The 21,708-nt window shown below is 34.9% G+C and overlaps 1 protein-coding gene across 1 annotated transcript in view; it reads right to left on the reverse strand.

Moving 5' to 3' along the window:
- Positions 1–676: 676 nt before the first annotated feature.
- Positions 677–21,708, reverse strand: part of LOC134240628 (ryncolin-1-like) — a gene marked incomplete at its 3' end in the record, with an annotated part of 34,509 nt that continues 13,477 nt past the window's right edge. Inside the window, exons 3-5 of the mRNA XM_062722705.1 lie at positions 21,264–21,400; positions 20,916–21,012; positions 677–841 (exon numbers count right to left, since the gene is read on the reverse strand). Coding sequence (XP_062578689.1) covers positions 677–841; positions 20,916–21,012; positions 21,264–21,400 — 399 coding nt within the window. The remainder of the gene's footprint in view (positions 842–20,915; positions 21,013–21,263; positions 21,401–21,708) is intronic.

A 21,708-nucleotide genomic window follows, 5' to 3' on the forward strand; every position in this document is an offset into this window, starting at 1 on the left:
GGCCTATGCAGCAATCGTCACTGCCCCCCCCCTCCCCCTTCAATACTTTGATGCAAGTTTCCTCGAACCATATATTTTATCCAAGAAGTAGATAACATACCGTTTTCCAGCATAAAAATCATCCTTATCAAAAGAATCTAGGATTCTGTGCCCAGGCTTTCCTCTGTGTCTTCTTTTCCACATGTTTATTGTATCCTAATCCCGCTTCAAACAATTGGACTTCCGCTTTTTTTACACACGCGCATGCGTAATCTAGAAGTGTGTAACGTCAGAGATGTGTAAGTGAAGATGGCGATTTCAATCAACACGATATCTGTGTAATCATGTGTCCGATAAAACCCCGTAACTGGGACACATTATTTTTTTGATATTTTTAGGATTTAGACATGTCAATTTTTCGTTTTCAACGATAAAAAAGATTGGGGACTTAAATCAAGTCCCCAATGTTTTTTATGTCCCCATTTTACGACTTGCGTATCTGTAGCAGGTCCCCAGTATGGGGGAGCCACACACGCACACAGGTGTGTGTGTGTGTGTGTGTGTGTGTGTGTGTGTGTGTGAGAGAGAAATTAGAGATCAGAGAGAGAGAGAGAGAGAGAGAGAGAGAGAGAGAGGTGTCATGCACTAATCATGTATGTGTGTTTTTCTGTTAGATATGCCCTGTAAATAAACTTACCACCAGAGCTTGAGAAGGAGGACACAGTGAGTAGGTACTTGCTGTTTTCATCCCCAATATAAAATGTAGTGTATCTGGCCTCCGCCTTTTGACCGTTAAAACGCTGAAGGTTAACTACAAGGTCTTTATCCTGTCCTTTTGTTAAGTGATAAAGAGCTTCATTTCCTAGGAAAAATAAGTTCAGTAACTAAAATGATTAAAATGAGGAAGCATATAATGACATTAAGAGATATAAGAGAAGATAATCATTATAACCGAGCTGTAAGTGCAGGTACTAGTAATCATATTAGCTGAGCTGTAAGAGGAGATAATCATAATAGCCGAGCTTTAAGAGGAGGTAATCATAATAGCGAAGCTGTAAGAGGAGGTAATCATAATAGCCGAGCTTTAAGAGTAGGTAATCATAATAGCCTAGCTTTAAGAGGAGGTAATCAAAATAGCTGAATTAAAAAAAAAACAGTAATCATAAGTAACCATACGCTCGAAACTGTCTGAGCCGGTATTCACAAGACCCGAGGCCTGTTCAGCAGAGCGAGCGTTCGCGAGCACTCGCCAAAATTTCTATTGGAGGTATAAGGAAATTTGGCGAGCGATCGCGAACGCTCGCTCTGCTGAACAGGCCTCCGATCGCTTGGGAGAAAGCATTGTTAATAATTAATTGAAGACAGACAGACCACCATTCATCTGTTTATATTGCTTTATTAGATATTTATATATATTGAATCTGCCAGATCCTCAGAAAGTTAACTGAGGGAATTCAGCCTCCTCTGCTATTTATTATTATATAATCAGCTTACACGCTACAAATGGAGAACCGAATTGAGGACCCAGCTTTTAATCATCCGGTATAGATTTTTATTTTTCGTATATACCCTTGAAGACTGTGCATTTAGTCACAAACTAAATGTGTAACTAATATCATTTATCATGTTTATGAGGCCGTGAACAATTGCCTGAGGGGAGTGAGTATCCCCTGTTGACCAGTCACATTACGTATTGATCAGGTAGTCGGAGCATGCCGTAACCAAACTTTAAAAGCTTTACAATTAGAATATAACACGCAAGCCAAAATACGATCCAGTGATAGTTTATATTTGTTAGCAAAGTCATATTTAGGACCATGCATTTTACGAACGTTGACATTTTGTACAAGGTTGCTACAATCCCTGTAATATCATGCCCTTGAGTATTGAATAAGTTATAGGTTACTTAATACTTAAACTCCACATGTAGGTGATAGCGGTATATAACTTATATATTAAATAATTCATAAGTAAAATTGACGATGGATTTGCATATATAATCTTGTTTGACATACAATTTAGTTGTTAGTTGGGTGTTGTCGTCTAATGGACTTTTACAAGGATAGATGACTTTTACAGTTGACGATTACTTTTACACTAGAGCTATGTATGGTAGCTCTTTTATGATATAAATGTTTAGCTCAACATTTAATTAAACTACAAAAACGGGTTATTTCAATAAACAAATAAGTTGTCCTTGAAGAAAACGATATCTTCCCTACCCTCAACTCCCGGTCTTCACATGTTAATGCCCCTAACACCGTACCTATGACCACTAGAAAGGTTTTCTTATGCAATATCAATTCTGTACTTCCGTACATGATACAAGTTTAAATGTCCAAGTAAACCGTCAACTGTAGAAGTCAGGAGCCCGTTTTATCAAAGGTCGTAGATTTAAACCTTAACTTAGGTGTACTTCCGGGACTTACACCAAAATTTAGTCGGGCGTAATTTGCGTTTCACCAAGTCACGTAAGTCTAGTCGTAAACGATACGCTTAGTCGCAGGACTAAGTCCTTGACAACGTTGCATTGCGCAGGCGCAAAAAATATAAACATTGTGCACTGCATACAAACATGTATATAATTTTAGCCCGTAAAAAAATAGAACAAGTTGCTGTCCTTTAAAAAAGGCCTGCAATACGTGGACTATATGCATGGTTTTTCTAACTGAAATATAATTAAGAAAATTTCTAGGTGTAGGGAATATGCATGTAAGGTTTGTTCACTTATTCTAAAATTGTCTGCCACTTATAACTGATCGTAGTCTCAAAGCACAAATGTGAAATTTTATCTCCGATTAACGATCTTTAGTTTTGTCAGTTTTAACATGTTTTGAAAATCGGGTTATTTTGACACGTGTAACACATATTGGCTGGGACTTGACACCTGTTCTGGATTTATACGGAAAAAAATTTATCATGGGAAAAATGGAGATCTGATGGTTCACGTGTAGCACACCTCTGTACAACGCAGATTTGTGTTTTATTTTGTCGGAGCCCTCAACCCCACCCCCACCCAACCCCCAAACACACACACATTAAAAGCCCTTGCTACAGACCTTTATCAAACAATAATTAGATTGCTGAAATATTAAATGATTTTGCGAATCTTGATGCACAAAACTAATGCCGGTGAAAACTTGCTCTACTTTAAAAGCTTTAGAAGCTACATGTATCTCTGTTCGTTGAGTGACATTTCTCATTCAAGTTGTTAAGTTACATGTAATATATACTGTAATTTCTAAAATGTTTGTACCATAGAATCAATGTTTAGTGTAAAAGTATATGTAAAAGAGAGGAAATCGAATCTGCCAATGAATATGTTAATGCGATGTGCAGATTTAAAAGCGCGATTTGCCAATGAATGGCATATTTTAATTCGAATAGGGCGAATTATTCTACGGGCAAGTTACCTAAGGTGCGAACTCTCTAGCATTCGCGCGCATGCGTAGCCTGTCGTTTGCCCAGGGCATCCGGTTTAACTTAGCTTCGCTTATATATTTACTGCGTGGACCGCAGGGTCCACGCAATAACACAAATTATAGAATAATAAATACTTGCACTGATTGAAACATGCATTGATTTATAGGGTCATGTAGGACACATGTACCTTATAAGAAATCGATTTAAGGTTTTTACAATATTTCAATGACAATTCTTATAAATTGAAAGTTAAAAAAAGATCGTACATGTATATCCGCTCTTCACGAAATTGATACGGGTTAATGACTTCGCGCCTTTGATAATCATTTCATGATGTACATGTAAGACAATCCTTTCTAAGTCTATTAAATTTTTGTCAAATGATTCATCATAATTTTTTTTGACTATTAAAATGGCGCAAAGGTTCATGAAATAATTTCGAAATACTAGACTCTTGTAGAGTCAGTTATAGACAAAAATTCTTTACTATCTAGAGCTTAAATTTACAGCACCGTTTTACAAGTATGCAGAGAGAGAGAGAGAGAGAGAGAGAGAGAGAGAGAGAGAGAGAGAGAGAGAGAGAGAGAGAGAGAGATGGCTACAAAGATATTCTTACAGAAAGTCTCTGCTTGCGTGGCCTCTCTTTTAGAAATTAAGTTACACTTAACATGCTTAAGTCTTCATTTTGTTTTTCATTAGAATTTAAGTTATGCAGGAAATAAAAAACTGTATATTGTTCTCTTACATGAGCTTTATATTCACTCAGATTTTCTTATAGTATGTAAAATTTACTTTTTTAGACGAAATCATGAAAAATAAAGATGTCTTCTGCATCAATGTTTGTCTGAGAAAAAAAACTAAGGAATAAATCATTTCTTGAACTCAACTGTGTAATTATGACCGTCTTACATCAATATGATAAAAGTAATAATATTTCCCCAATTTAAATATTTGTTATTGTCTATGAAACCCCTATCAGCGGGTTTCGTCTTTGATTCTCAGGGACTTCACTTGTCTCAGATACACATTTACCCAGAGGAATAATTACCTTCGCCCCTAACTGAAATATTTACATATTAAATGTTAATAAATCTGCAAATTCGGGAGGTTCTGAACCCTCTCTCCGATCCTTTCGAAATCTACGATTGTGGACGAGGAGTAGATACAAATACTAGACTCTTCGAACCTACCTGGTTTTAAGATTTATTTTTTCTTTAAGTTAATTATATGTAGAAAATAACTAGAAAGAGGATGACTGTGTTTTTAAGACGGATTTTTTTTTCAAAAAATATATTTTTGCGATTTTTTTTCTTCTAAAGAGATGATTTTAATGGATCTCCCACCTCCCATATGAATATAATGGCAGTGTCTATGTTTTTCTATGGTAAACCCAAAATATGAGTCGGACCAAAAAGTAAAATAAGACACAATGGCATCCCAACGCGTAACAGACGGACGGACATCCCAATTACTATATACCCTCCCGCTTTTAAGGCGAGGATATCAATATATATAGTTATATAATCGATTTACAATGCCTTATACATGCAATAACATAATCAAATGTGTGTGAGTGCTTTGTGTAAACGTAAGAAATGGAGGTTGAAGAAATTTCTATTGAGACAATCTTTAATTTTCTTCTGAGAAGATTTAATTAAGTATGTTATTACTCCAATCAACTACGCCCCAAGTATGTATAATTGGATCTAAAAGACTTAATTCTTAGAACCGTTATTTTTCTTAAGAATTCGCTTATTTGTTGTAATACTAGGGTAGGTCGCGGGTTTACTGCATAAAATTTCTCACGAGAAAACATATCCTGAAAATTTGATATAATGTTCCTTAGACTTTAAAGCGTATTATCTCCAATTTTTATTGAATTTGCCTACGTAGTTTTAATGATATATATCTGTAAACGCGGCATAGTTTTAAGTACTTTTTTTACGCTTTACTATTGAAATATATGGGAAAATGACGTTTTTAAGCCAATTTTGCGGAAAGAGTTTCTTTTAAAAAGGTTTGATAACTTTTAAAAAACGTAGACGAATTAGTCAGGAATTTCAAAAAATCAAGATGAGGTGAAATCAAAATTATTGATATAAAAAAATTTATATGTCTTCTCGCTAGATTTTTTGCTAAATAATTTCAAAGTTTGCTGTTATAATGCCAAAATGTTGCGTTTATGGCGTTATTTATCTCCACAACGTCATATGTTGACCGTAATCACGTTAACAGTACGTAATGTATAAAATTTAAACATTTGGAATATGCAAGATCTAAAAATGATATAGATGTAAAATGTTATTTTACTCATCATTTAACTTATTGCGGATTTATATAAGGATAACGAGTACCTTATTTACACTAATAATTTATATTGTGAAATTCATATTCTGAAAGTCAGAATAAACTTTATAAACATTCGTCGTGCATGAGAACTAGCATGCAGCGACAACATCGCGAATGATAAAATATTATTTCCTGTACTGTATATTTAGGATGTTCGTGTTCAGTAAGATTTCAAGCATAACACATAAATTTGATCACTTTATTCGATAAACAGTAAAGAAAGACATCCCAGTGAGTAATTGGGAAGGGGGGGGGATCTGGCAATGTCTTTATTAAGACTAATTACTAGTTTCTTAATCAAATTGCAAAGTGTAAAACACTTCCATTTAGCTTATATAAATACACACAGTCAGAGCTTTTGGTATATAAAAAATGAAACTTGTAAATTGTTTACAGTGTCGTATAGGACTGATAGTCCGGGTGTTTGTATAAATTTATTTTTAAAACGCAAATTACAATTTGTTCGTCAGCATAACATAGCAATTACATGAGATTTAAAACAAAATAATCAAACACATGTAATAATGATTATAATAATAAATACACGTAAAAGTAAATTATATTTAATAAAATTTAACTCGTTTTTAGTGTTGAGGATTGATTTCATCTTGTATACATGTATACAAATTTGATTTGCAGTTGCAGTCATGGTGCTACAGTCGCCCGCGTGGCGCAGTCGTAAGAGCGTCTTCTCTAGAATCGCGGTCTAAGGAGTTGATCCTTACGTCGCGGGTTCGAATCCAACTGTGGGACGTGGAGAGCGGTCCTTCGGATGAGACCGAATAAATCGAGGTCCCGTGTCGCAGTAGGTGCTGGCACGACCCCCCCCCCCTTGCTCAATGTCCCTGAGTGCCGAGTATAGGACAAAATTTGCAGCTCTCCACCAGGAAGTGATGGCATCTCCATATGAGCGAAAAAATCTCGAGAGGGACGTTAAACAATATACAATCAATCATTAAATCATAGTGCTACTTATAAACGCGCTATCCCTTTGAGTTGAAAAAATAAAGTCAATGCGCACACACAATCCTTCGAGTTTTAGGCTTAAAAATATTATTTACGATTATTTTTTTTTGTATACAACAACTTTTACGCATTCTCATTTTGATTGACTTTAATTGAGCAGTCTTTTAAGCCTTTACTTACGATATGAGTGATTCCTTTCATTTGTATTTTATTTAATTTTTTAAAACCATTACACATATTAATCTCATCAGAATTTCAGACCGTAATTTAATTTTAACAATCTTGGGCTATACATGTACGAAGTTTACGTACAAAAAGCAAGCACTTTGTACATGTATAACCTACTTAATTTGTACATGACTTCATAAAGTCATTTTTAGATAATTAAACGGGAAACAACGCAACGTCGCCTTTGTGACGTCATTGACGTCATAATCAAATGTGCACAAAACAATCGCTTGGATCGTCAAAATTGTGTACCAAAATTGATGACAAAAGCAAACCCGCGACCTACCATTGGTGCCTTAGTTTCTCCAAATTTCTTGATTGAGGTTATCCAGAACTTAAGGTAGTCTGAAGAACAAATAGAAGGAAATGGAGATAACGGAGAGAATTCAATATCAAAGTCCATAAAACAATACAAAATAAGAGGAGAGCAAACACGGACCACCGAAACATCAAAGGTGGGATCAGGTGCCATGGAGGAGTGAGCATTCCGTGCTGTATAGTATCATAATAGGATAAAACAGACTGGTGTGTGATTGTAGTTCTACTGGTTTATACTTACAACAGTGGAAATTTGTAGCTTTACTTAAAAAAAACTGTTCTTTAATTGGGAAACATAATTTTCAGGAAATATGTTTTTTGCATGACTGTATACCCAATAACCATGATAAAACATCTTGGGTTTAACAGGACTTAACGGGGCTCAAGAACAGACTTGATATAATGTAATCAGGTATATGATTGGAAAAACGTCCGAGTAACCGATTATCAAATATTGACCGAGTTGACATCCCTATTAGAATTAGAAGTCTTAACATGCATTCTCTGTAAGCACCAAAAAATCTTGGAAACGACATATCTCCAATTTTGATGAAATTTGCAACACAGTTGCACCTTGGTACAAGACCTGCAGCAAATAAAATGATAGTTTGAGTTGTCTCTTTGTTTTCGGTAAACTCCAGACGAGCAGGTGGTCTGCTCAGCAATGTGTTATAAAACAAGAGAAAAAAAGAAGGGCACATGGTTTATGGTACATGTATTTAAAGGTAAATGATGAAAAATTATAGTAAAACTCAGTTATAACGAAGTCAGGGTGGGGGCAAAGAAATTACTTCGCTACATCCATAATTCATTATATCTGAGTTACATGTATAAGAAATATATTACATATATATAGTTGGGGATCAAAGATATCCGTGAATATCAAAATATCAGTGTTCATACTAACCAAGTTTTACTGTAAACATTACTGTTTACATTGTTATAATTTAATAAATTGAACCTCTCTACTTTTAAATTCGGTTTTCGTTATAACAATTAATTAATGTAAATCAAAATACTTTGGTATCACAACATGATATAATTATACCTTTGTAAGTCTTGATATTATGACATTATATTGTATCAGGTTATTTTCATAATTTTCATTGGCTGAAAGGATGTCACATGATAATCCTCCTTTTGCAATAGCGACGTGAAAGCGCATTGGCGAAAAATAATATCGCACGACACACCATTCAGATGCTTAAAAGTTACGTAAAAACGTGACGTCATAATATAGGAAGAGTGTTTTTAACAATTTTAATGTAATGACAGCCAAATCCGTTTAGTTAGAACTGTGTTAGCTAGTGCATTTACTTTGTGTTTATATAATATAACTATTATGGACTTCAGTGAACGGTCAATATGTGGTTATAACGACTAATGGCAATTGATATTGACCTCAGACACAAACCAGAAGTCTCTGTAGAGACTGAAGCTCTACTGGTTTGTACTTATAGCAAAGGAAGAGAAGTACAAAGGCAGTTTGGAATTGAAACTTTACAACAGCAATAAATAGAAAATGATCCTTGATAAGGTCTCTCAATGTTCTTAGTGTAGTCTACTTGCATGCCATATTACATTATAATCAAACTAAAACGGGATTTGGAGTAGCATTTTGAGAGTATTTAACAGGAATTTCTATATTTAGGCCCGAACTTACGCCTACCCATGAGAAGACGTATGGGCACTTGTACATGTTTCAGTTTGGCTTAAGCCTGGGTCAAGGTAATCTAGACTTAAGCCAGGTTCAAAATTTTCAAATCACTTGCAGACCTCTCTCATTTATCTGAGTAGAGCTTAGCATTGAGGTTTTATATAAACCAAGTAAACGGCAGGTTTAAAGGAAGGTTTATAAGGGATGGCGTATTTTTTTGACGAGATAGACCTTTTTTTTTCTAGTGGAAAGACTTATCAGTGTGTACCGGCCATGTTTCTCAAATTGACATATCAATGGAAGTAAATATTGTTAATTGATAAAGCATTCTTAATATATTTAACCCCTTACATGGCATGTACATATTTCTACGCATCTGACTTGAAAAACGAGTATAGTGTGTAAAAGAATTTATAACTTCGTTAATACTAGAAATATCAGAATAAATCTTGCACCATTGGAAAGAGAAAATCAAAGTACTGAACGCACTCATGGGAGTTGAACATGGTGTATAACAAAATCTTTGATCGGGAGGTTAAGCGAGTAAACAATATTTTTATTTCAAATAAAGACAAACTGTTTCAATTTGTTTGTGTTGCAACAATCTTGAGAAAGAAATTCAGAGACATTGAATAGCAAAAAATGGATGGGCCATAATTCTTGCCTGCCTACATTAGTCCTTTTTTTATACACCTTGCTTGAAAAGCGGGAGGCTATTTATTAATCGGGATTTCCGTCCATCTGTTTGTTACACTTTAGGTATTCCCTTCTCTTATCCGCAACTCCTCTAAGTATTATTTAGAGAACGAGACGGGTTCTGTATCATAGATACAAATTTGGGGGTGGACGAGTGCTTTAGCACGAGTCTCCACCCCCAAATTTGTATCTATGATACAGAACCTGTCGAGTTCTCTAAATGATTTGTGACACGATCAATCAAAAATAGCTCCGCCCACTTTATAACTTTGCAGCATCCAAATTTCCGCTAGAGTTCTGTAGTTGAAACCCCGACGGGGAGTACGCATCCGCAGTATATATATTTCCGCGGAAAACGTAAAATTCGATCAGATTAGTTTTGACAGTTTAACGGGGTAGACGTAATCGAGTGATAGTCAGTCTTAATGGATGTATTGGAGGATTTAATCGTCATTGTGTGATCTATTGTAGATGGAGATTTATCATAATATATTTCAGGGGTATTAAAATTCCGGTTTAACTAGATTTACGAAAACAGGATTTACAGAAAATTCTTCGATGGACTTTGATGTCACGGATTTTTATTTTCAAATTGAATTGCGACATTAAAAACGAGATGAAAGAGATGTGTGGCTGTCGTCAGCGAGAAGGATTTTAAAAAATAAAAAAAAAAAACGCGGAAAAATGGACCTGAATGATTTTGCACGGGGGGAGTGGATGTTTTCCGTAATTGCGAATTTTCTGTTTTGTTTGGATCTAAATTACGTACAGAGGATGTTTTCCGTTATGGCGAATTTTCCTTTTAGTTGGGATCAAAATTACGTGTAGATTCTGTGTGGAATAAGATTTCAAAAAATGATTGAGAAATTTTGACATTTTACATTCTCAGGAAAATACCAGCCATTTCCCCAAAATTAATAATAGGAAAACATCAGCATTTACTATTTGTATGTGCTTTTGCTAAATTGAATCAGATTTATTTTTAGACCGTGCTGTATTTTAGATACAGAATAGTTGGCAAATACAATACTGTATACAGGGCTAATACAGAACGGAAAGTAGCTCCGCCCACCACAGCCCCGTTCTGTATTGCTAATACAGAACAGTAAACTTCAAAGAAAAACACCGCTATCGTGTCACAACACCACTGAATGAAATTTTCATAGAATCTTTATTATGTTCCCCAAACGAAGTTGGGGAACATATTGTTTTTACTCTGTTTCTTATTATGTTCCCCAAACGAAGTTGGGGAACATATTGTTTTTACTCTGTTTCTTATTATGTTCCCCAAACGAAGTTGGGGAACATATTGTTTTTACTCTGTTTCTTATTATTATTATTTTTCTTCTCGGGAAAATTTTGTCCGCGAATGATCTTGTAAAGTACACATCCGATTAAGGGGAAACCTTTTTAGGGTAAGTAGGCATGTTATGTAGATTTGCGGAACAAAGGTCATTTTGGCGCACGTGCTTGCAAGAGCGCGCACGTGCAACACGTGAAATGACCAATATACTTGAAATTGCCGTAACTTTTACATTTTTCGATGTAATGCTTTGATATTTAGAATATATAGACATATTATAAATGTAGATAAGATGACATTGTCAACATGCCATTTTGTGTGCACGTGCTTGCAAGAGCGCGCACGAGCAACACGTGAAATGACCGATTTAATTGAAATATGCGTAAATTTTTAACTTTTTTATGAAATGCTTTGAAACTCATAATATAAGGATACAGTAGTAGCATGGACAATATGACATGGTCAAAATAGCAAGATCTCACGCGCATGCACGTGCGCTTCGCTCTGATTGGCTGAAACTAAAGTCTCAATATCTTTCTTGTTTTCTTATGAAATTCTTTGAAATTTTGAACATAGCCATGCATTAGGATATACTACAACATGATATATAACAATTTTCATGAAAACACGTGCTTGCACGTGCGCTGCAATCTGATTGGCTGAAAATTTAAATAGCTATAACTCCCTTGGTTTTCAACCAAACAGGATGGGATTTGGAACATAGATAGATATAATAGACTTCTACAAGAAGGTATGGTCACCATGCACATCCATACACTTGCGTGTACGTGCGCCGCAATCTGATTGGCTGAAACTTTAAATAGCTATAACTCGATTAGTTTTCAACCAAACAGATTGAGATTTGAAACATAGATAGAGGTAATAGACTTCTACAAGAAGTTATGTCACCATGCTCATGTATGCACGTGCGTGCACGTGAAGTGAGTAAAATCAAAAATACAATTGAATGAGCGTATTTTTTAATACTTTTGGATTAAATACTTTAATATTAAGTAAATTAAAGTATATAGATTGTGTAGACAAGATGATATGGTCATTACGCACATGCATTTACATGCGAACGCGTGCAATGCTAAAATTTGAATGAACTTGATACCCTTCTGGGTAAACGTTGTTAAAGTATCAAATGCCTAAAGTTTGTCTTATTTAATGAAGCTTACAGGGAATATGGCACCAAAAGGGAGATGGGGAGCGTTTGGGGAACATCTGTAACGGTCCCCGTTACAATTAGCACTAGTTATTATTATTTTTCTTCTTGGGAAAATTTTGTCCGCGAATGATCTTGTAAAGTATACATCCGATTAAGGGGAAACCTTTTTAGGATAAGTAGGCATGTTATGTAGATTTGCGGAACGAGGGTCATTTTGCGCGTACGTGCTTGCAAGAGCGCGCACGTGCAACACGTGAAATGACCAATATACTTGAAATTGCCGTAACTTTGACATTTTTTGATGTAATGCTTTGATATTTAGAATATATAGACATATTATAAATGTAGATGAGATGACATTGTCAACATGCCATTTTGCGCGCACGTGCTTGCAAGAGCGAGCACGTGCAACACGTGAAATGACCAATATAATGGATATAGACGTAACTTTTCTATTTTTTTTATGAAATCTTTTGAAATTTATAATGTAAGGATATATTAGTAGTGTAGACAAGATGACATGATCAAAAAAGCAAGATCTCACGTGCATGCACGTGCGCTTCGCTCTGATTGGCTGAAACTAAAGTCTCAAAATCTTTCTTGTTTTTTGACGAAATCCTTTGAAATTTTGAACATAGCCATGCATTAGGATATCCAACAACGTGATATATAGCAATTATCATGAAAACATGTGCATGCACGTGCCCTGCAATCTGATTGGCTGAAACTTTAAATAGCTATAACTCCCTTGGTTTTCAACCAAACAGGATGGGATTTGGAACATAGATATATAAAATGAACTTCTACAAGAAGGTATGGTCACCATGCACATGCATACACGTGCGTGTACGTGAGCTGCAATCTGATTGGCTGAAACTTTAAACAGTTATAACTCCCTTGGTTTTCAACCAAACAAGATGGGATTTGGAACATAGATATATATATAATGGACTTCTACAAGAAGGTATGGTCACCATGCTCATGTATGCACGTGCGTGCACGCGAAATGGGTAAAATCAAAAATACACTTGAATCGGCGAATTTTTTTAATACTCTTGGATTAAATATTTTAATATTTAGTATATCAAAATATATAGATTGTGTAGACATGATATGGTCATTATGTACATGCATTCACATGCGCACACATGCAATGCTAAAATTTGAATGAGCATGGTACATTTCTGGATAAACGTTGTTAAAGTCTCAAATCCATAGAGTTTTTGTTATTTAATGAAGCTTACAGGGAATATTGCACCGAAAGGGAGTTGGGGAGCGTTTGGGGAACATCTGTAACGGTCCCCGTTACAATTAGCACTAGTTATTATTATTCTTATTATTATTATTTTTCTTCCTGGGAAAATCTTTTCCGCGAGTGATCTTGTAAACTACGTATCCGACTTGGGTGAAACCTTTTTAGGGTAGGTAGGCATGTTATGTAGATTTGCGGAATCAAGGTCATTTTGCGCGCACGTGCTTGCAAGAGCGCGCACGTGCAAAACTTAAAATGACCAATATATAATGGATATAACCGCAACTTTTCTATTTTGTGACGAAATATTTTGAAACTTATAATGTAAGGATATATTAGTAGTATGCACAAGATGACATGGTCAAAATAGCAAGATCGCATGCGCATGCACGTGCGCTTCGCTTTGATTGGCTGAAACTAAAGTCTCAATATCTTTTTTGTTTTTTGATAAAATCATTTGAAATTTCGAACATAGTCATACATTAGGGAGATCTACAGCCTGTAATATAAGATTTATCATGAAAGCATGTGCATGCACATGTGCTTGCAAGAGCTCGCACGTGCAACACGATAAATGTCCAATATAATTGATACAGACATAACTATTTAAATTATTGATGAAATGCTTTGAAATTCATATTATAATTATATATTAGAAGGAAAGACAAAATGACATGGTCAAAAAAGTAAGATCTCACGCGCATGCACATGCGCTTCGCTCTGATTGGCTGAAACTAAAGTCTCAATATCTTTTTTGTTTCCTGTCATAATCCTTTGTAATTTTGAACATAGACCTACATTATGAAGATCTACGGCGTGATATATAAAAATTTTCATGAAAGCATGCGCATGCCCGCGTGCTGCAATCTGATTGGCTGAAACTTTAAATGGCTATATCTCCTTTGTTTTTTGACGAAATGCTTTGAAATTTAAAACATTGTCATGCATTAGGATATACTACAATATGATGTAGAAAAAATCATGAAATCACGCGCATGCACGTGTGCTGCAATCTGATTGGCCTAAACTTGAAATGGCTATAACTCCCTTGTTTGTCAACAAAACACGATGGGATTTAGAAAATAGATAGATATAAGGGACTCCTACAAGAAGGTATGGTCATCATGCACGTGTACGCACGTACGTGCATATGGAACGAGTGAAATGAAAAATACGTTTGAAAGAGTGATTTTTCATACTTTTGGACTGAATGCTTTAATATATTGTATATTAAGATATGTAGATAGCGTAGACAAGATGATATGATCATAACGCACATGCATTCACATGCGCACGGGTGCAATGCTAAAATTTGAATATAATCGGTATTCTTCTGAGAAAACGTTGTTAAAGTAAAAAATGCACAGAGTTTGTCTTATTTAATGAAGCTTACAGGGAATATGGCACCAAAGAGGAGTTGGGGAGCGTTTGGGGAACATCTGTAACGGTTCCCGTTACAATTAGCACTAGTTATTATTATTATTATTATTTTTTCTTCTTATTTCTTCTCCGGTACTTTTTTGTCCGGAAGTGTTCTCAGAAACTGTTCACCAAACTAAGTTAAAACCTTTTTAGGGTTAGTAGGCATGTTGTGTAGATGTGCCGAACGAAGGTCATTTTGCGCGCATTCGCATGCACGTGCGGGCGCGTGCAATGAGTAAAATGACCGATATATTTAATATGGTTGTAACTTTAACATTTTTTGATAAAATGTTTTGAAACTCGTTATATAAAGATACATAAGTTGTGTAGATAAGATGACATGGTCAAATTTGCATGAACTCACGCGCATGCACGTGCGCTTTGCTCTGATTGGCTGAAACAGAAATCTTAATATCTTTTTTGTTTTATGATGAAATGCTTTGAAATTTATAACATAAACATGTATTAGGATGTACTACAATATGATATAAAAAAAATTTCATGAAATCACGCGCATGCACGTGCGCTGCAATCTGATTGGCTGAAACTTTAAATGACTATAACTCCCTTGGTTTTCAACCAAACAGCATGGGAATTAGAACATAGATAGACATAAAGGACTCCTACAAGATGGTATGGTCACCATTTACATGCATGCACGTGCGTGCACGTGCGCTTTGCTCTGATTGGTTGAAACAAAAATCTCAATATCTTTTCTGTTTTTTTACAAAATGCTTTGAAATTTAAAACATAGGCATGCTTTAAGATGTCCTACAATATGATATATAATAATTGTCATGAAAACATGCGCATGCACGTGCGCTGCAATCTGATTGGTTGAAACTTTAAATGGCTATAACTCCCTTGTTTTTCAAACAAACAGGATGGGATTAAGAACATAGACAGACATAATGGACTCCTACAAGAAGGTATGGTCATCATGCACGTGCGTGCACGTGCATATGAGTAAAATAGTGTAGACAAGATGATATCGTCATTACGCTCATGCAATCACATGTGCACGCCTGCATTGCTTAAATTTGAAATACTTGGTATACTTTTGGGAAAACGTTGTTTACGTCTTAAATGCATAGATTTTGCCCTCTTTAATGAAGCTTAAAGGGAATGTGGCACCAAAAGGGAGTTGGGGATCGTTTGGGGAACATCTGTAACGGTGCCCGTTACAATTAGCACTAGTTATTATTATGTTCCCCAAACGAAGTTGGGGAACATATTGTTTTTACTCTGTTTCTTATTATTATTATTATTTTTCTTCTTCTTCCTGGGTACTTTTTTGTCCGGGAGTGATCTTGTAAACTACACATCCAACTTAGGTAAAACCTTTTTAGGGTCAGTAGGCATGTTATGTAGATTTGCGGAACGAAGGTCATTTTGCGCGCACGTGCTTGCAAGAGCGTGCACGTGCAACACGTGAAATGACCGATTTAATTGATATAAGCGTAACTTTTTACATTTTTGATGAAATGCTTTGAAACTCATAATAGAAGGATATATTAGTGGCATAGACAACATGACATGGTCAAAATAGCAAGATCTAACGCGCATGCACGTGCGCTTCGCTCTGATTGGCTGAAACTAAAGTCTCAATATCTTTCTTGTTTTTTGATGAAATCCTTTGAAATTTTGAACATAGCCATGCATTAGGATATCCTACAACATGATATATAGCAATTATCATGAAAGCACGTGCATGCACGTGCGCTGCAATCTGATTGGCTTAAACTTTAAATAGCTATAACTCCCTTGGTTTTCAACCAAACAGGATGGGATTTGGAACATAGATAGATATAATGGATTTCTACAAGAAGGTATGGTCACTAATCACATGCATACACGTGCGTGTACGTGCGCTGCAATCTGATTGGCTGAAAGTTTAAACAGTTATAACTCCCTTGGTTTTCAACCAAACAGGATGGGATTTGGAACATAGATAGATATAATGGATTTCTACAAGAAGGTATGGTCACTAATCACATGCATACACGTGCGTGTACGTGCGCTGCAATCTGATTGGCTGAAAGTTTAAACAGCTATAACTCCTTTGACTTTCAACCAAACGGGGTGGGATTTAGAACATAGATGTATTGGACTTCTAGAAGAAAGTATGGTCACCATGCTCATGTATGCACGTGCGTGCACGTGAAATTAGTAATATCAAAAATACACCTGAATGAGCGTATTTTTTAATAATTTTGGATTAAATACTTTAACATTTAGTATATCAAAATACATAGATGTGTAGACAAGATGATATGGTCAATAGGCACATGCATTCACATGCGCATGCGTGCAATGCTAAAATTTGAATGAATTTGGTACACTTCTGGGTAAATTGTTAAAGTCTCAAATGCATAGAGTTTGTCTTATTTAATGAAGCTTACAGGGAACATGGCACCAAAAGGGAGTTGGGGAGCATTTGGGGAACATCTGTAACGGTCCCCGTTACAATTAGCACTAGTTACATATTGCCGTTGTGCACCTTCTATTATGGGGTATATGTGAGAGTTTGTGTGCGTACAAATTATGTGGTATGTGAATGAGCTTTTCCTTTTATTAAAAAAGTATACTTCATTTTGTTGCTTTGAATCGCGATTTTACGAAAACATGGGTGTCTGTTTTTGGTTTTAATACACTAGTAACATTTATAACAGTGTACTAGATGGAAGGTGATACTGCTGATTTACTAAAAAACGCATATTTCCTGAAGTTTTAATGCATTAATGAATTAATTTAAACCAAGGAAATATTCATGAAAAGTTTGAATAAATTCTCTGCACCGGTAAAAAAGATATTGCTAAAAATACGGGACCACCGGGCGTCGAGAAGACTAGATTCACCGCTTGCAGTCAGTATATGTAGAGTTGTCGTTTGTATCTCTTTGAGTATATGACGCTACGAAAAACTTTGAGGTTTTTTTTAATTTAGTTTTACTTTTTATGAAATCTAAAATTCAAAATAAGATTACTTTATCAATACATTTACTTACATTTCAAATTATGAAAATTAGATCAATTCAGGAGAAAATGACATGAACTATTTGTTGCGGATGTTTATGTATGTTTTCTGTTGAATATCATCAGGGTAAATCGGGTGACACAGTAGCCTCGCTTTCGGCTCTATATAATCAACACAAATTACTGCGCATGTTAAATGAGTGATGACCATGGGAGATTGAACAAAGTTCAACTCCCAAAAATTACGATGAAATAATATTATACAGGAATATGTTTTATTGGTTGTTCCAATTTTTCGTTAACTTGATTAAAAGTTGCGCACTATTTGAGCAATTTTGCCATTATCCAAATCAATGCAGGGGTAATATTTATATGTAAAAATGCTAAAATTCTTGCGATAATCTCCCCCAACTTCACCCCATACCCCCCAAAATTAAAACTGTATGTTAAAAAATGTTCAACATTCTCATAATTCTCAACACAACAATAAAAATATCTCTTTATATATTTAACCAAGACCAAGAAAAAAAAACTAGAATAATACTCATTCTTTAATAAATTGAATTTCCAAATGAATTTATGATGAATTTCGATGCCATGTGCAACTGAAATATTTTTTAATCATTTTCAGAAACTACACAATACCTACTTTCTGAAAATATATAATTATTTTGGTATATACAAACATTACGAGCAATATGCATTGTTAAATTGTTTTTATAGATTTTTGATCATGAAGAATGCTCATTTTCCTATTTGTTTCCTTTTGCCTATCAAGTGATTTTATCTCTACAGTTATTTTTACCTCTCCAGTGATCTTTACCTGTCTATTGATGGTTATAGATCCAATTATCTTTACCTGTCTATTTATGTAATGGATATATGCCGAATACTGTTCTATATGTAAAATTATCAGACTGTTTGAGGCCCGTTAGGGCCGAAAACTGTCTGATAATTTTACATATAGAATAGCATGAGGCATATATCTTACTTAAAACATTGCCATTTAAATGTCCAAAAGTTACCTGGAGGAGTCCGATAATAACACAATGGGAGTTCAAGCATCAATTGTTTTCTACCCGTCTGATAAGTAGATAAAAGAAATGAGTGAACAGTAAAAAAGTGAGTGAACTCTTGTTTCATTAATTTCATTCATTCAATGGCAGTCGTTTCGTTAAGCAGGACATGGGTACGGTGGTGAAAGATTTTATGGGGGGGGGCATTTTTATTTATGATGTGCATAAATTGACATTGATGCTGACATAATTTTGGGTGATATTTTAACCATCACCATGGCAAGTAAAATGCGGATTTTTACCCTAGCTGAATTTTTAGCTTAGATAATGGAAATTCTCAGGTTTTGAAAGTGTGGCCATCGGGGAAAAAACATAAAAAGTGATTGCAGAATCTTTTTCAGAAATGGATTTAAATTCGCTAATTCAAAGCGCTGAATCAAAAACTCTTTTAAAGAGTGAAAATTAATGTTGTGGAAGGTTTAAACTTGGATTTCTTTTCATGGATTTGCTATTTTGTATTGTGATCAACTTAATTTCCTTGCGTTTGGTTTCCCTGAATTTTTTCCTCACATAATTATTGGGGGTTTCTGGACATATTTAATCTTAATTTCACTCTTCTTTTTGTTTTTTAAACACCGTCCGATTTTGTTATCATTGCCGTCCGATAATATATTATCAGACTGGTAATTATTATTATCGGACGGCTACAGGTAAATTTTTAGACTGCAAGAACAAAGGCTTGACGTCACAGCAATGTTTTAAGTTTATAGATCCAGTTATCTTTACCTGTCTATTGATGTTTATAGATCCAGTTATCTTTACCTGTCTATTGATGTTTATAGATCCAGTTATCTTTACCTATCCAGTGATGTTTACCGATCCAGTTATCTTTACCTGTCTATTGATGTTTATAGATCCAGTTATCTTTACCTGTCTATTGATGTTTATAGATCCAGTTATCTTTACCTGTCTATTGATGTTTATAGATGCAGTTATCGTTACCTATCTATTAATGTTTATAGATCCAGTTATCTTTACCTGTCTATTGATGTTTATAGATCCAGTTATCTTTACCTGTCTATTGATGTTTATAGATCCAGTTATCTTTACCTGTCCAGTGATGTTTACCGATCCAGTTATCTTTACCTGTCTAGTGATGTTTATAGATGCAGTTATCTTTACCTGTCTAGTGATGTTTATAGATCCAGTTATCTTTACCTACATGTATCTATTGATGTTTATAGATCCAGTTATCTTTACCTATCTATTGATGTTTATAGATCCAGTTATCTTTACTTATCTATTGATGTTTATAGATCCAGTTATCTTTACCTGTCTATTGATGTTTATAGATCCAGTTATCTTTACCTGTCTAGTGATGTTTATAGATCCAGTTATCTTTACCTATCTATTGATGTTTATAGATCCAGTTATCTTTACCTATCCAGTGATGTTTATAGATCCAGTTATCTTTACCTATCTATTGATGTTTATAGATCCAGTTATCTTTACCTGTCTACTGATGTTTATAGATCCAGTTATCTTTACCTGTCTATTGATGTTTATAGATCCAGTTATCTTTACCTATCTATTAATGTTTATAGATCCAGTTATCTTTACCTGTCTATTGATGTTTATAGATCCAGTTATCTTTACCTGTCTATTGATGTTTACCGATCCAGTTATCTTTACCTGTCTATTGATGTTTATAGATCCAGTTATCTTTACCTGTCTATTGATGTTTATAGATCCAGTTATCTTTACCTGTCTATTGATGTTTATAGATCCAGTTATCTTTACCTATCTATTGATGTTTATAGATCCAGTTATCTTTACCTATCCAGTGATGTTTACCGATCCAGTTATCTTTACCTGTCTATTGATGTTTATAGATCCAGTTATATTTACCTGTCTATTGATGTTTATAGATGCAGTTATCGTTACCTATCTATTAATGTTTATAGATGCAGTTATCTTTACCTGTCTATTGATGTTTATAGATCCAGTTATCTTTACCTATCTATTGATGTTTACCGATCCAGTTATCTTTACCTATCTAGTGATGTTTATAGATCCAGTTATCTTTACCTATCTAGTGATGTTTATAGATCCAGTTATCTTTACCTATCTAGTGATGTTTACTGATCCAGTTATCTTTACCTATCCAATGATTCTGTGCAGGATTTCCACATCCCGCCTTGTACTCTTCCCAAGTTCTGTAAAAATCTGTTGATTGATCCTCTCGCCGCTGTATGACCTACCAAAAACATTAGTTATCGAAAAATATTTGAGAAGTTTTTTTGTTAGGTGTGTTTTACAAGATAAATAAAAGAAAGGAAATACCTATTCCAGGCTTCAGGTTTTATCCTATTCATTAATATTTAAACTTTTTTTTCAGAATAAACATCTTGTAGAATTTGAATTTTTCTTCTGCTTTTGGATGTCAAAAATGATTGTGCAATATTTATTCATATCTTTACAGTTATAGATTGATTAAGAAGAACTCACCGTCCACCCGCCACCCTTAGTCGTCATATCACAGAAGACTTGTTTCTGGGTCGTACCATCCGGGATAATTGTATACACTCCGTCATTTCCGCTGGCACCGGAGTCTGCCCTCAAAACTGCAGAGCAATCTGCCAATGCTAGTCAATAGTCAAAAGTACCAGTAATAGCGTTGTGTCAATGGTTAGTGTGTCAGTGTTAATGAACGAGTAATAGCGTAATGTTAATGATTTGTCTGTCAATGTTAATGAACAAGTAATAGCGTAATGTTAATGAATATTCTGCATGTGCTTATGAACGACAAATAACTTAAATGATCAGTCTGACAGTGCTAATGAACGAGTAATAGCGTAATGTTAATGATAAGTGTGCCAGTGTAAATGAACGAGTAATAGCGTTGTGTTAATGGTTAGTGTGTCAGTGTTAATGAATGAGAAATAGCGTTGTG

Source organism: Saccostrea cucullata, unplaced genomic scaffold (genome assembly GCF_032062105.1).
Source record: "Saccostrea cucullata isolate Sc308-1 unplaced genomic scaffold, CSIRO_AGI_Scuc_v1 ctg12922, whole genome shotgun sequence".
Classification (NCBI taxonomy): domain Eukaryota; kingdom Metazoa; phylum Mollusca; class Bivalvia; order Ostreida; family Ostreidae; genus Saccostrea; species Saccostrea cuccullata.